Source organism: Punctularia strigosozonata, assembly GCF_000264995.1.
Source record: "Punctularia strigosozonata HHB-11173 SS5 unplaced genomic scaffold PUNSTscaffold_5, whole genome shotgun sequence".
In the NCBI taxonomy this organism is placed as follows: domain Eukaryota; kingdom Fungi; phylum Basidiomycota; class Agaricomycetes; order Corticiales; family Punctulariaceae; genus Punctularia; species Punctularia strigosozonata.
The window spans coordinates 648,549-661,806 of NW_006767437.1; the positions used below are offsets into that span (position 1 = coordinate 648,549).

General features: G+C 53.6%; 5 protein-coding genes across 5 annotated transcripts; 4 read left to right on the forward strand and 1 right to left on the reverse strand.

The window, feature by feature from the left end:
• The first annotated feature begins 130 nt into the window (after positions 1-130).
• On the forward strand, positions 131-2,365 carry PUNSTDRAFT_51831 (isocitrate dehydrogenase). Its single transcript, XM_007382803.1, has 10 exons — positions 131-363; positions 529-614; positions 673-738; positions 795-935; positions 992-1,111; positions 1,177-1,380; positions 1,437-1,606; positions 1,658-1,794; positions 1,856-2,133; positions 2,186-2,365. The coding sequence occupies exons 1-10, from the start codon at positions 348-350 to the stop codon at positions 2,228-2,230; spliced, it is 1,263 nt and encodes a 420-aa protein (XP_007382865.1). The 5' UTR covers positions 131-347; the 3' UTR covers positions 2,231-2,365.
• A 793-nt stretch (positions 2,366-3,158) lies between these two features.
• On the forward strand, positions 3,159-6,889 carry PUNSTDRAFT_86034 (uncharacterized protein). The gene is made up of 12 exons (XM_007382804.1): positions 3,159-3,301; positions 3,362-3,528; positions 3,584-5,337; positions 5,398-5,516; positions 5,570-5,600; positions 5,655-5,799; positions 5,855-6,076; positions 6,135-6,197; positions 6,255-6,370; positions 6,422-6,477; positions 6,538-6,724; positions 6,778-6,889. Exons 2-12 carry the CDS (start codon positions 3,373-3,375, stop codon positions 6,845-6,847), a joined length of 2,919 nt encoding a protein of 972 aa, XP_007382866.1. The 5' UTR covers positions 3,159-3,301; positions 3,362-3,372; the 3' UTR covers positions 6,848-6,889.
• Positions 6,890-6,996: 107 nt separating this feature from the next.
• Positions 6,997-7,600, reverse strand: PUNSTDRAFT_113040 (PHF5-like protein; the record flags this gene model as incomplete). The annotated part of the gene is made up of 6 exons (XM_007382805.1): positions 6,997-7,013; positions 7,065-7,187; positions 7,241-7,344; positions 7,406-7,442; positions 7,496-7,528; positions 7,582-7,600. The coding sequence occupies 6 exons, from the start codon at positions 7,598-7,600 to the stop codon at positions 6,997-6,999; spliced, it is 333 nt and encodes a 110-aa protein (XP_007382867.1).
• A 326-nt stretch (positions 7,601-7,926) lies between these two features.
• Positions 7,927-10,175, forward strand: PUNSTDRAFT_120038 (PLP-dependent transferase; the record flags this gene model as incomplete). Its single annotated transcript, XM_007382806.1, has 14 exons — positions 7,927-8,030; positions 8,081-8,247; positions 8,308-8,412; positions 8,462-8,502; positions 8,560-8,612; positions 8,665-8,888; positions 8,936-8,949; positions 9,009-9,084; positions 9,145-9,189; positions 9,241-9,325; positions 9,376-9,469; positions 9,530-9,808; positions 9,866-9,920; positions 9,975-10,175. The coding sequence occupies 14 exons, from the start codon at positions 7,927-7,929 to the stop codon at positions 10,073-10,075; spliced, it is 1,443 nt and encodes a 480-aa protein (XP_007382868.1). The 3' UTR covers positions 10,076-10,175.
• Positions 10,176-10,754: 579 nt separating this feature from the next.
• On the forward strand, positions 10,755-12,329 carry PUNSTDRAFT_120039 (endoglucanase V-like protein). The gene is made up of 7 exons (XM_007382807.1): positions 10,755-10,937; positions 10,998-11,135; positions 11,194-11,365; positions 11,432-11,527; positions 11,588-11,632; positions 11,691-12,198; positions 12,255-12,329. The coding sequence occupies exons 1-6, from the start codon at positions 10,785-10,787 to the stop codon at positions 11,705-11,707; spliced, it is 621 nt and encodes a 206-aa protein (XP_007382869.1). The 5' UTR covers positions 10,755-10,784; the 3' UTR covers positions 11,708-12,198; positions 12,255-12,329.
• Positions 12,330-13,258: the final 929 nt, after the last annotated feature.

Sequence of the window (13,258 nt, forward strand, 5' to 3'; positions counted from 1 at the left end):
GCTCAAGCTCAGAACTGATAAGATCGGTTTTAGTCGGATATAAATCCCGAAACCAGGGCGGTCGCGCCGGGCCGGTAGCTGGCATCGGCATACCGCATTCCTGCTTTTCTTCACTCGACCTCGCGATATACGGGATTGACGCGGTCCGGCGGCTGGCTTCGTTCGTTGGGACTCATATACGCTACTACCCAGCGCTTGGTCGACATTCACCGCACTGGTTCTTCGACAGTCATACCTTGCTTGGGAGAACACGGATGCTCCGTACTATTGCTACTCGCCTTCCGCTTCAGCGGGCATCCGCGTTGCGTTCACATGTCTGGCGTCCGGCGAGAGGATTTGCCACGAGCATGGCTACAAGGTCGGGTGAGTTTCCACCACCTTCAATCAGCAATCATGCACTCCACTATCACACCCGCCTCCCTCTCCACGCATTCACGCATATTATCCCACATATATACCCAGCGGAGACTTCTATCGCCCCGACTTGACCTCTCATAAACAGTGCCCAGCTTATAATGAATCTCGCAGATAACAAGATCGTCGTTGCTAACCCGGTGGTGGAGCTGGACGGCGATGAGATGACGAGGATCATCTGGAAGAAGATCCGAGAAGAGGTGGGCCTCGTTAGGGCAGCACCTCCCATTGATTTCATGCTCAATAGCCTTCATACAGCTCATCCTCCCTTTCCTCAAGTTAGACATCAAGTATTACGACCTTGGTCTAGAATACCGTGATCAGGTGCGTCGCAATCCGGTGAAATGCTTACACAACGGAATAACCATGTCAATTCGCAGACAGATGATCAGGTTACTGTAGAGGCGGCCGAGGCTATCCTCAAGTACAGCGTGGGGATTAAATGCGCTACCATCACACCCGACGAAGCGCGCGTGAAGGAGTTCAATCTTAAGCACATGTGGAAAAGCCCGAACGGCACCGTATGTGATAGTCTATATGCTTGCATGCTGCAACCCTGTTTACCTGGAACAAAAAGATCCGAAACATCCTTGGAGGAACCGTTTTCCGCGAGCCCATCATATTGGAGCGCATACCAAAACCCATTCCTGGCTGGGTGAAGCCAATCGTTATAGGGCGCCATGCATTCGGGGACCAGGTTTGCAGATCAGTCATCACCGATGGATGGATATGGTATCTGACGCAGCGCGCTCACGCTTACAGTATCGGTCAACTGACTTCATCGCGCCCGGTCCTGGCAAGCTCCAGCTCGTGTTCACACCACAAGACGGGTCCGCACCCACTACCCTCGATGTGTACGATTTCAAGGGCAAAGGGGTGGCTATGAGCATGTACAACACAGATGACTCGATCACCGGTTTTGCGCACTCGAGCTTCAAGATGGCTCTTGCCAAAGGCATGCCACTCGTGTGTCCCCTCCGCTATTGCATGCACGTATGGACTGACGAAGGGATGTATCGTAGTTCATGTCCACCAAGAACACCATCCTGAAGAAATATGATGGTCGATTCAAGGACATCTTCCAGGACATCTACGAATCTGAGTACAAGACCCAGTTCGAGCAGAAGGGCCTTTATTATGAACATCGTCTCATCGATGATATGGTGGCCCAGGCCATCAAGAGCTCAGGAGGGTCAGTTTCCCCTCCTTTGGGCTTGAAACACGCTCTCACATTCTTCACCAGCTTCGTGTGGGCCTGCAAGAATTACGATGGCGATGTGCAGTCCGATATTCTAGCCCAAGGCTTCGGCAGTCTCGGTATGATGACGAGCGAACTCATCACCCCTGATGGTAACGTCATCGAGAGTGAAGCTGCTCACGGTGAGCGCTGTTATTCTCTGCTTGCCAAAGCAGAATTTTGGGCTTATATCGGTGTTCCAAGGGACTGTCACGCGTCATTATCGTGAGTATCAGAAAGGAAACGAAACTTCGACCAACCCTGTAGCATCCATCTTCGCCTGGACGCGAGGCCTGCTTCACCGGGCGAAGCTTGACGGGAACGATGCCCTTAGGGATTTCTGTCACGATTTGGAGGCTGCCTGTATAGAGGTGATTGATCAAGATGGAATCATGACCAAGGATCTCGCGCTGGCCATCCACGGTAAGAACATGAAGCGCGAACACTGGGTTGTCACGAACGTGTATATGGATGCTGTTACCGTGGGTGTTTTCAAGGAACTCATTCATGCAGTGACTGATAGTGCTGGTGTAGGACAAACTGAAGAGCAAGCTGGCTGCTAGGAGTGCAAAACTCTGACTCGAGGTCTCAGCATGATACAATTGTGTCGTAATTGCAACAGAAGGTGCATCGCAGTGGAACACTTTGTCGACTATAAGTATATAGCCATCTCGCACTGGTGTTTTGTCCATCGAGCTACCGATGATCTCGCCGCAACATGATGCCATTGAATCGAGTTACCTAGTCCAGGTCGATGAGGAGCGAAAAGAAGGTAGAGTCCTCCCCTAATCACTTCGGCAGATGTTCGCAATACTGCAATACTGCGCGCGCAGACTCGGCTGGCGGATCGGATGAATCTCAGGAACATCGTGACTGGCCTCGTGCACGACAAATCTCGCAGAGGGGTGTCATGTATAACTTCGCTCGTGTAGTTATAAGGGGAGACCACGGGACATGAGAATGTTTGTGTGCGTTCGAGCGAAATATAAACCGGATGCCGGTTTTCAGCACCGGTCAAGCAAGCACGAACCAGACATAGCTTTATATGATGACGCCGATTCATAGCGGTAACGAATCGTGGGCGCCAATGGCAGTGAGGTTCAGCATTAGCACGCAGCGTAGGTCCGTGCCGTCATGGTAGTTTTTCAACCAAGCGAAGCGTACGGAGAAGAAGTCACGTATGACAGAGATGAGACATGATCGCATCCCCATCGGGAGCCTCTTAGTATTACGAGGGCGCAAGTCCGCTGCGCAGTCGATAAACCATGAGACGGTCCGCAGTCGCCACAGTCAGAGGCGGCGAGCCATAAGTCCTGCGCGCAGCACTCGCGGCACAAAGCATGTTCTTCAGTGCTCTTTCGTTGCCTCGGATAGCGGAGGACGTGGTGCTGGAGGAGGAGGGCACCGGCGTGCTCAGCGTTCGGACAGAGGACCAGGTAGAGCACGCCGTGGCTCCGGTTCGACTTGCGCCGAGCCTGCAACAGACGGTGGCGATTTCGTCCTACGGCCAGTCCACGCAAAGTAATCCCTGGATCTTCGACGCATTCAACGCCTTTTCGAGTTGGACGGGGGCCAGAGGAATATCGACCGGAGGTGGACATGGCGGTTCACATTCAGGCTATAAAATTAGTCACGTTCACACCCCTCATCGTGCGCGCTCTCTCCAGTCCAGTGCGCAGCAGGCCTGTTCATGACCCTCCTCCGGCGCAGGCTGCGCGGTCATGCCATCCGCGACCTATGGATCTAGCAAGGACCACGAGTCAATACTCGCTCGTCCCGATCGGCCGCTAGTCGTCAAGTGCACTTTCGACAAGTGGAACAAGCGGATCAGCTTCTCTTCTGCGCGGAACTGCTCCTACCATCTCCTGAGGTCCAAGGTGCGCAAACTCTCCATCATCCTTTCACACATGCTACAACTAGCCTATCGTTCAGGTCGAGCAATGCTTTTCTCTCCATGCGTCCACCTATGCCATCGCCTACAAGGACGATGACGGGGAGATTACCGATATCACCACGGAGACCGATCTCACGGAAGCCATTCAGTACTTCCAGGCCGGCAATGACGACGCACCCCTCTCGTCTGCTGCATCTATTCTATCTGGCAGAAGCTTTGGAAGCAGGAAGATCACGCTCCGAATACAAATCACCGTCGACTACGATGGTCCGAGCTTGTCGGACACGGGCTCGTTGGTTAGCTTGGAGGAGTATAGGGAAAGGCGGCAGAATGGAAGTGAGCTATCCTTCTCGCTCAACGGAAGTATACCGGGGGAGCCGGAAGACGATGCCGTGACGGTCAGCTCTAGAGATGCAGCCGCCCTGGCACAATCGCATGCGAAACCCACGAAGGCCCTGTCGTCTAACTGGGACGAGGAGTCTGCTCGACAACCGACGTCAGCCAGGCACACGAATGGGGTCAACGAAGGTTACGCGGGGTCTGATGTCGCTCTGCGATATTCAGCGGATCCGTCTGCGGTGTTCGAGCGACTGAGGCTGGCGGAAGAAGAGGAGAGCGAAAGGAGCTACTATGATCGGCGACTATCGCGGGACGACCGTGGGCTGGCCTGGTTACGGGAGCAAACTTCACGCATCCTAAATCCCATTGGCCTTCCAGCACCATCCATATCTGACGACGCATCCATATCTCTATCCGAAGACACTGGGGTCGACAACGTCAGCGGCGATTTGGCGTTAGAGCAAGATCCCCGCGGTCGATACTACTATTCCTATACCTCTGCCTCGTCGTCTGCCCCCTCACAGGTCAACGGCCACTATCAAGACCAAGATGATGCGTCTAGCATCTCCTTCGACCCTGTGACAAGCCGTCCTGTCGTCAACTCATCCAATTCCGAGCCGATAGCATTCAAGGGCTATGGTCAAATCCACCCCGATACACCTCCGGAAGTCCTAGAATTTCTCCGCGGACCGGTACCGTCGCCACCAGAGTCTCAGCTAACAGATTGTTCAGAATGCGGCATGCTCCTCGAAGCCATACGCTACATCTGCGCTACCTGCGGAGAGAAGGAACCGCGAGCATCCCACTCCCACGTTGGCAAAGGCAAGGACAAGCTCGATAACCCTTTTGCGGACCCCATTTCTCAGGATGTGCTGTCCTATCCGCCATCCGGGCACCGTACATACATGTCTCCCTCGTCATCACCATCATCCTCCCGTACCTATCTTGGAGACGCGACTTCTCAGCGTCCCCTGCACGTAGCAACAAGCTACGAAGACCTCGCGCGCAAGCCATTGCCCTCCTTACCCCATCCGCCGCATTCACCGTTACTGCCACACTCGGGTAGTTCCTCAGGAAGCACTTCGACGCTCGCAGTACCGACCACCGCTCGGAATGGCTATGAACTCTGCTCGCTGTGCATCGAAACTGCAGGTGTCACGCACGCGCTTGAGACCACCGTAGCTCCGGGCACATCGCCTCATGGTAGCTCGTCCCCCTCGTCCCCAGAAGAGGCTTTACGAGCGATGTCTCAATGGACGCGCTCGGCGCCGAAGCAGAAGGGCCAACTGCGGCATGGCTACCTCGAGAAAGTCTGGGGCTCGAAAGGCTGGGAACCCGTTGAGCACGACGACGGCCGGACGTGCAAATGCTCTACGTGCAATAGTGTCATCCTTAACAAGCGATACAAGTGCGCCTCCTGCCAGAAGTTCAACCTGTGTCGGGCCTGTTATAGGTACGTTTCGCTGCTGCGCGCGTTCTCAAGCGCCCGAGGCTGACGGGCCGTGAACTTCAGCCAAGTCCACGAGATCCACCCTTCTCACGCCTTCTTGGTCGTGACCGACAAGCCTGCGCGGTCGCGCAGTGAACCGGATATGCATCCCCCTCTTGCAGTCGATCACAGTAGTGAACAATGTAGGCCCACAGTTTCTCGCACCGTATGCGCACGCTAAGAGCACTCTATCTAGCATTGGTACATCCAGGCGTCAAATGCATGCAGTAAGTAACCCCTTAACGCTCTTCCACTATGGAAGTGTCTGATGAGTACTTCAGTTGCATGCTGGACATCGTGGGAGCAAGATTTCATTGCGCAGTATGCCCTGACATCGACATTTGTTCGAATTGCGAGTCGGCTGGCGTCGCCGGGAACCTTGATTCGTCGGATGGGGGGCACAACTCTTCACATATCATGATCAAGGTACGCCGCAGCCCTATTCGTCTATTTTCATCTGATTCTTACCCGATATTATCAGATCCCCTATCCGCTCGAGACCTCGCAGGTGGAGAGCGTCAGCAGAAGGGCCGTTGATCTCTGGACGGGTCGAGACGCAGCAGCAATGGGAGGCCAACGACCAAGATCGAGAGCAAATTCGCTTGAGTCTGGATATGCACGGACGGTAGTTGGATCGGGTTCGGGAACGCGTTCAGACACGTCTTCTCATCATCCCGCGATTCTGTGCGACGGGTGCAATCAGGTACGTAACCTGATTTCAAAGGCCGTGACCGCAATGGGGGTGCTGAATGCTTCTTCAGACCATTCATGGCACGCGATATCAATGTGCGAGCTGTCCGTCTTTACCGAAGGCATTCAATCTCGTAAGTTGCCGCAGGCGTGGGTATGTCCATCCGTGCGGTTATTGACGCGACGATTAGTGCTCAACCTGTGAGCTGCGTTCGTACGCGCACCATGATCCCATGCATGTCTTCGTCAAGATTCCGCGACCAATAGATCGTCCTCTGGAGCTAGCTCGACCGTTGCTGCCTAGGTTGTACGTACTGCCTTTCGCTCCGGTGTTACCAGTTTGCTCACCAAACATCAGATACAAGAATCCTGTCGGTCCCGCGAATGGGGTCATCAATCACAGTAATCCCAAACGTGCGTTGCCCTTTGGATGCGATCGCACAGGACGACACTGATATATTCCTACCTCCGTAGTCTACCTGCGTTCGATAGTACATAATGCGGCGCTCTGTGATCGATGCATGACCCACATTCAAGGGGAATGGTTCCGCTGCGCATACTGTGCGAAGGATCTGTGCGACGCATGCGAAGCTTTGGACACGCACGATGATACGCACGTGTTCATAGTCTTCAAAGCTCCTGTTGATATGCAGCAGCTACGGTGAGCATCGACTCTCAATCTTTGAGTATGCTGCAGTCCTGATGTAAAGCAAGGCAATTCGTCGACTTAGACAACCCGAACGGCAGCCCCCCTTTGATCCCTTATCCGTTGTATCATGCTTAATGTATATCCATCTTCCTATCTATGCTCGTAGTTGTTGCTGTTATCCGTCATTGATGTTTGCAATGTACTCGCGCTCATGCGCACGGAGCATTTTGATTGATGTCGTCTATAGTACAGCAAATGGAGGGCGAGAAGTATAGGGTCGACGACTAGCCCTTCTTGAACCCTGCAACCTGGTTAGGAACGACATGGGACAGCACAGCGTAGGTCAACTCACCTAAACGACGACGTTCGTAGAACAGATCTGTCCGACTGGCACCCAAATTCACAATCTTGGGACATCCATCTCGGTCCTTCTCGAGCCTGGTGCATTCAGCGCAGTAATACGCATCAGAGATTCCTTGGAGAAGCGTCAGACAAGATGCTAGTAGTGCAAGTCAATCATGAACGCACCAGGAGAGCCGCAGATAATGCACCGCCCTCCGTAGGTCCCGAAGTTGCACTCGTCACATATGCGCACGAGGGTTTCTGGCCGCACGTATGAATCACACACCGGGCTACGTAAACGGGTAAAGGGTTAGCTTGCTAGCACGACATACTGGTAAATTCTGTGCTCACCATTTACCGTCACATTTCTCACAAAGACGTCCGATGGCTGGAGGTCCTGTCAGATGGCTGGACTCGTGGTTTCAGGCAGTATCGGCTCACCTATCCCAGGCTGGCGCCTGCACATGATGAGATCTGCAAAAATATGGTTCAGAAAGCTGTTTCGTGTAGCAAAAGTGCATACGCACCGGGATGATGCTTGGACATGGTGGAAGTTGGAGAAGAAGCGTTCGATGCTGACTTGGTCAGCGAACGCGCCTCTTGGCTTCATACTTCACCTGACTCGCGTAGGTTATTCTGGACTTTCCTAGCCTCGTTTCCTGGTCGTGTTATACACGTTATGCGTGAAATGAGATCTTCATCTTCGTTTATCTGTGATAATGCTACTGGCAAATACATATGTCGGACGGCTTCTCTCGTCTCGGCCGACCTGCTGAAGTGACGCTGGGAAGGAAGGTCGATGGAGCGTTATCGGCCATCCGACGGTCTATAAGTCCATCTCAATTCGCGCTGGTCTCGCTCTCAATACCACCATGACTCCCGCTTTGACTGTCCCTGAGTCTGAGTCCGTCGTCGCGTCAGCTGGCGTCAAGCCTCCGACCCAAGCCGAAGCGAAACCGACGTACATCCTCCATAGGTTCGTCCATTGATATGATTACCAGTGCGCGGCTTATTCGAGACACTCAGGACTCCGTGGCGTCCGCCGGTGGCAACTAGCGCCGATGGAATCTACATCCACCTGGAGGATGGTCGTCGGGTAATCGACGGTTGCGGCGGAGCTGCTGTGGCATGCATTGGAAACTCGCACCCTGCCGTGCAGCAGGCAATCAAAGAGCAGGTTGACAAGATGTCCTGTACGTTCTTCGATTCTAGAAGGAAGGCATCGTGACGAACGATTGAATCGACAACCCTAGACGTGTATAATATGCAGTTGTCCAACCCTCCAGCTGAAGAATTAGCCAAAATCTTGGTAGAGTCCGGCAATGGCGCGTTTGCTCTCTGTGGATTTGTCTCCGGAGGTGATTGCAATCCTCCGTCTACTCATGAGGAGAGTATAACCATGTCCAGGTTCGGAGGCTATGGAAGGTGTCATCAAGACCGCGAGGCAAGTGCGTATATGAGTTATCATGTCCTGTTGCGAAACGAATCGCTCACCGAACCCTCAGTACTACTTTGAGACCGGGCAGACGCAACGAAGGAACTTCATCGCGCGAGACCTGTGCGTATATGCGCTCGATTCGAAAGCGCTCGCTTCACTAACGGCTGCGTAGGTCTTTCCATGGCAATACAGTGGCTACTCTGTCTCTTGCCTCTCATCCCACGCGGAAGATCCCTTACGACGCCATTCTCGATCACGACCACTTTCACCATGTGTCTCCGGCCTATTCCGCACGTTTTCAGAAACCAGATGAATCCGAGCAGCAATATGTCGACAGGCTGGCGAAAGAACTGGAGGATAAGTTCTTAGAGCTCGGGCCCGACACTGTGATCGGATGTATGTGGCATCTGGATGCTCCGGTATCTCGCTGACGGGTCTTATAGTCGTTGCGGAGACGGTCAGGGCTTGTGCTGATAACCCGTGTGTTTTCTGCTGAACGTATCGCATTCGATCTAGGTCGTGGGTGCTACCACAGGCTGTGTACCCGCTCCCAAAGGGTATTTCAAGGCTTGCAAGGAAATCTGCCATAAATGTACGCGAAAACATCTTCTTGTATCAATGTTATAGATAATATAATGACTATTTGTTCCAGATGGTGCATTATTTATTTTGGATGAGGTCATGAGCGGCATGGGACGTGCGTCATAGGACTTCCGCCATCTGCTAGACGTTGATTGCAATTCACCAGGAATGGGAACGTTGCATGCTTGGGAGAGCTTCGGTGACGGCGAGGCACCTGATCTCCAGGCTGTAGCCAAAGGTTTGGGTGGAGGGTGAGTGTGACGACTCACCGTCGTAACTCCTGCCATGACACAGCCTGTAGTTATGCGTCTATTGGTGCTGTTCTCATGTCGAAGAAGGTTGCGGACGGCATCAGAGACAATGCTGGCCTTTGGAAGCACGGTCATACGTATCAGGTATCTTCTCATGTAACATCTGAGGCACCAAGCATACATGCTAACATCGCTTGCACTCAGGCTCATCCCCTGGCATGCGCTGCATCGCTGGCGGTGCAGAAAGTCATCGTGTCGGAGAACCTGCTCGAAAACTGCCGCTTACAGGGCTTATACCTATCCTCGTTGCTCCAAGAGCGCCTCAGGGGCACCAACGCTCCCGCTGCGCCATACGTGCACGACATTCGCGGTGGTGGCGCATTCTGGGGCGTCGAATTTGACTTTGCCGGTCAGAAGGCGGCCATATTCAGCTTCAAGCCGGCGCAGTTCCCTCTGCTCGTGCAAGCTCGGGCACTCGAGAAGGCACGTTACCATATGTTTATCCGACGCACCGAAGAATTGACAGCCTGGACTTCGCAGGGCCTTGTGATCATGGGCTTTGACGGCAGCGCCGATTTCGGCGGTCATTGCATCAGTATGTTTACGCTTCATGTGGAATAATTCAATATCGCTCACCCAAAAAATGTAGTCGCTCCAGCCTACAACATCACCAAGGGGCAAGTAGAGGCCATTACCGACATCTTCGTACAAAGCATTGAGGAGCTCTTGCGGGAGAATGCGATAAACTGAGATGGTGCATGTATCGTCTTGCTACACTGTCTTGCGGGCACCGTGTCAATGTATCATTGCATACTGCTACAAGTAGAGCAGTTCTATTCCTTGACGCCAGCAGATTCATACCCCTTCGTGGGAAACAGCTCGCGGCCAGCGCGGTACTGTCGCTTCGGTGTTGCTATATTGCCGCCGGCAGCAGCAGTACGCAGCCCCAACATTTCTCTCATGCCCTTGTCTCTTCGATTCACGGTTCATGCTAGACTTTTGTCTCCATGCTATAGATCCGAACTCATGCCTTTGCCCTCTGTCGCGAATTAACACGGGGATTCGTCCGAGATGGTGAATAGAATGCTCCAACTCCCGTTCTAGCCTCCCGAGTGTCAAGTGGCTGCCGTATTCAATGCATTGATCTCGAATGGTTATGAGCCAGTACGGCAGTCAGGTGCGTAACGAAGGAGTATCCAACATTGATCCGTGCGGTGCGAATACCCTGCTGCCGGAAATACACCCTCGTCCCATCCAATTTGCTCCGACTCCCGAGGATCTGTAGCTCTCGAGCCCGTCTCGGGGCCATTTGTCGCATGCGCGTCGTCATCACGGGCGAGGCACGCATAGCAGCAACGGAAAAACTACCCTGATACTTCTGCTCCCGCTATATAAGGCTGCGTAGTCAGGAGGGACATGCTCACCGAACGTACACCGACTTCGAATCATCTAGCTCGCCATGAAGATCCCCATTGCCGGTGCTGTTGCTCTCGCACTCTCCTCCACGGCGTGCGCGACTGCTGTGCAGAAGGAGCCCCGTGCCACGGGCGGATACGTGCAGAATCCATCGGGATCCGCGTCCTTCACCTACTACTCTGGTTGCGGTTCTCCGGTGAGTCGACTTGTTTTCCGAGCTGTGTCAATTTTTGGACCCATCATCGTATCGCTTTAGGCATGCGGCAAGAGCGCAACTGGATACACCGCCGCCATCAACCAGCTGGCGTTCGGGTCCTCTCCCGGTGCTGGTGCCGGTGATGCATGCGGTCGCTGTTTTGCGTTGACTGGGTCTGCAGACCCTTACTCGCCTTCCGTTGAGTCTGGACTTCGGATCGCACACGAACACTCTTGGGGCTGACTTGCGCGCGTAGTTTACGGGACCGTTCCACTCAATTGTCGTGAAGGTGACGGACATGTGCCCCGTGCAGGGAAACCAGGAGTGGTGCGGACAAACGACGTCGAACAGCGTGAACCAGCACGGCCAGCCATTCCACTTCGATATCTGCCAGGACACCGGAGGAGCAAACGCGTTCTTCCCGTCCGGTGAGTTCTTCCTGCTTGCGCCAGCCCTGGCCCCGAGGATTGTTGCTGATGACGATGGATCCGTAGGACACGGTGCGCTCACTGGAACATTCCAAGAAGTTTCGTGTTCGCAATGGTCGGGATCGGACGGCGGCTCATTGTGGAACGGAGCTTGCCTCAGCGGTTAATACCCATTGCATCTCTAATTGCATATGTGTTTGACATGGACGCTCTTCATGACAGGAGAAAGCGCCGGTAACTGGCCTTCCACTGGATGTGGCAACCAGGGTAAGGACATCTCGTGCCGATCTGTGGCTTCCTACTTGTTCATTGAACTATCTTACAGGCACGGCGCCATCTTGATCCCAAGGCTGACACTGAAGAATCACGACCGTTCTGGACTAAACGCATGTGGCTGTTGTGAATATGTATGCATCTCTTTCGATGTTTCGGCATTCTGGTTGCCGCCGCCTGCCTTTTATGAGCCTCCAGAATCAGCCTGGGAGCGGGAGCTCCCTCACCGCGAACATTTCGAAACCATCCAGTCTCGCACTATGCTCGTGCCGTGCGGACTCGACACTCCGCCACGAACTTTGAGTGGATTGGAGAGTTCGGCGCTGCGAGCGGCTCCCACGTCAGTCCAGCGCGAGGAACCACCCGCGTTACCCACTCTGACGTCGGCGACCTCGTTCTCCTTGGTGAGGGTAACCGTCGTTCCATGTCGAATTGCACGATGCACCTATAAGGAGGATTAGGCCGTGCAGGCGCTGACGAGACCGTCTCTAAGGCGTAGGAAGACCTAGGATCGTGAAACCCAATACTAGTAGACAATCAATTCAGCAAGATGAGACAATGTAAGTACATGTCATGCATTTACAGAACATCGGTTATTCGTACAAATCTCTCATAGCAATGTCGAATGGCCCATGACTTCATGCATCTACGTCCATCGTTGTCGATCGCTCTTCTGCAATTGATTGTTCCGCCTCGGTGAAGCTGATTAAGACTCCGTCCGGGACCGACTCGTCCATCGCCTAGTCCTCGTCCACCTCGGCGTCTGCCCAAGCGAATCCAGTGTCCTTGTCAAACTAAAGTACGGCTTGGACTTTCTCATAGTCTTAGTCCACGCGTCAGGATCTGGATAGAAATTGCCTGCTCCATCTTTCCGGGGGTGTTCATCGATCATGGTCTTCGATCTTAGCAATTGCTCCCAGTGGGTGCGGTTGTTCGCCCAGTTCTGCTCCTCGATGACTTGGTATACCGTGGGCGAACAGCCCATAATCGTAAGATCGTAGCGTCCAGGAACTTTCTCCCGGTTTGCAGGTAGGCAGGTAGGTAGGTAGGTAGGTAGTATTAACCGGCGCGGTCGCAATACCGGAACAACCGGGCCCCAGGGCCTCGCACTAGTGGCAAGCCGGGACACCCTGGTCTACACGGTTCCCGTCCGCTCTATGAGCCAACACACCGCTTCGACCAGAGTGTGCATAATTACATGATTGTGTATCGTACTGTATACCCTACTCCAGGTGTATCGTACTATCTGTCCTACCCCAGAGTCCTGACCTCTTCAGGCCCCTACCTGCGCTGTAGTCGATCCATGTCGGCGCACTAAAAATCCAACCAGTAAAACCCAGTGGGAACAAAAGACTGAGCAGCACGACCAGGAACCGCCTTACTTGGTGGCAAGCCTACTTGCTCGCGTCAATATTCAAGCTCCGCACGAATTCTGCTCGTCATGTTGAAGCAGTCTCCAGCCTGAATGTACATATGGGCCCGTATAGAGGGTGCAAAATGTGTATCGGGCTCAATAAATGAGTTCAAAAGATGTTAAAGAATGTCCAGAAATATTTTCGTGACTGTTGGTAGCTCGATCCCCCGAAGCGAGGCTGTAGAGTCAACGCGACCTGACGTTTG

Coding starts and splice junctions, on each gene's coding strand:
- PUNSTDRAFT_51831 (XM_007382803.1), top strand. Junction 1,607..1,657: donor GCCATCAAGAGCTCAGGAGG/GTCAGTTTCCCC, acceptor ATTCTTCACCAG/CTTCGTGTGGGCCTGCAAGA. Junction 2,134..2,185: donor TGTATATGGATGCTGTTACC/GTGGGTGTTTTC, acceptor GTGCTGGTGTAG/GACAAACTGAAGAGCAAGCT.
- PUNSTDRAFT_86034 (XM_007382804.1), top strand. CDS start 3,373: ATGCCATCCGCGACCTATGGATCTAGCAAGGACCACGAGTCAATACTC. Junction 3,529..3,583: donor ACCATCTCCTGAGGTCCAAG/GTGCGCAAACTC, acceptor CCTATCGTTCAG/GTCGAGCAATGCTTTTCTCT. Junction 6,077..6,134: donor TGTGCGACGGGTGCAATCAG/GTACGTAACCTG, acceptor ATGCTTCTTCAG/ACCATTCATGGCACGCGATA.
- PUNSTDRAFT_120039 (XM_007382807.1), top strand. CDS start 10,785: ATGAAGATCCCCATTGCCGGTGCTGTTGCTCTCGCACTCTCCTCCACG. Junction 10,938..10,997: donor ACTCTGGTTGCGGTTCTCCG/GTGAGTCGACTT, acceptor GTATCGCTTTAG/GCATGCGGCAAGAGCGCAAC. Junction 11,136..11,193: donor CAGACCCTTACTCGCCTTCC/GTTGAGTCTGGA, acceptor TTGCGCGCGTAG/TTTACGGGACCGTTCCACTC.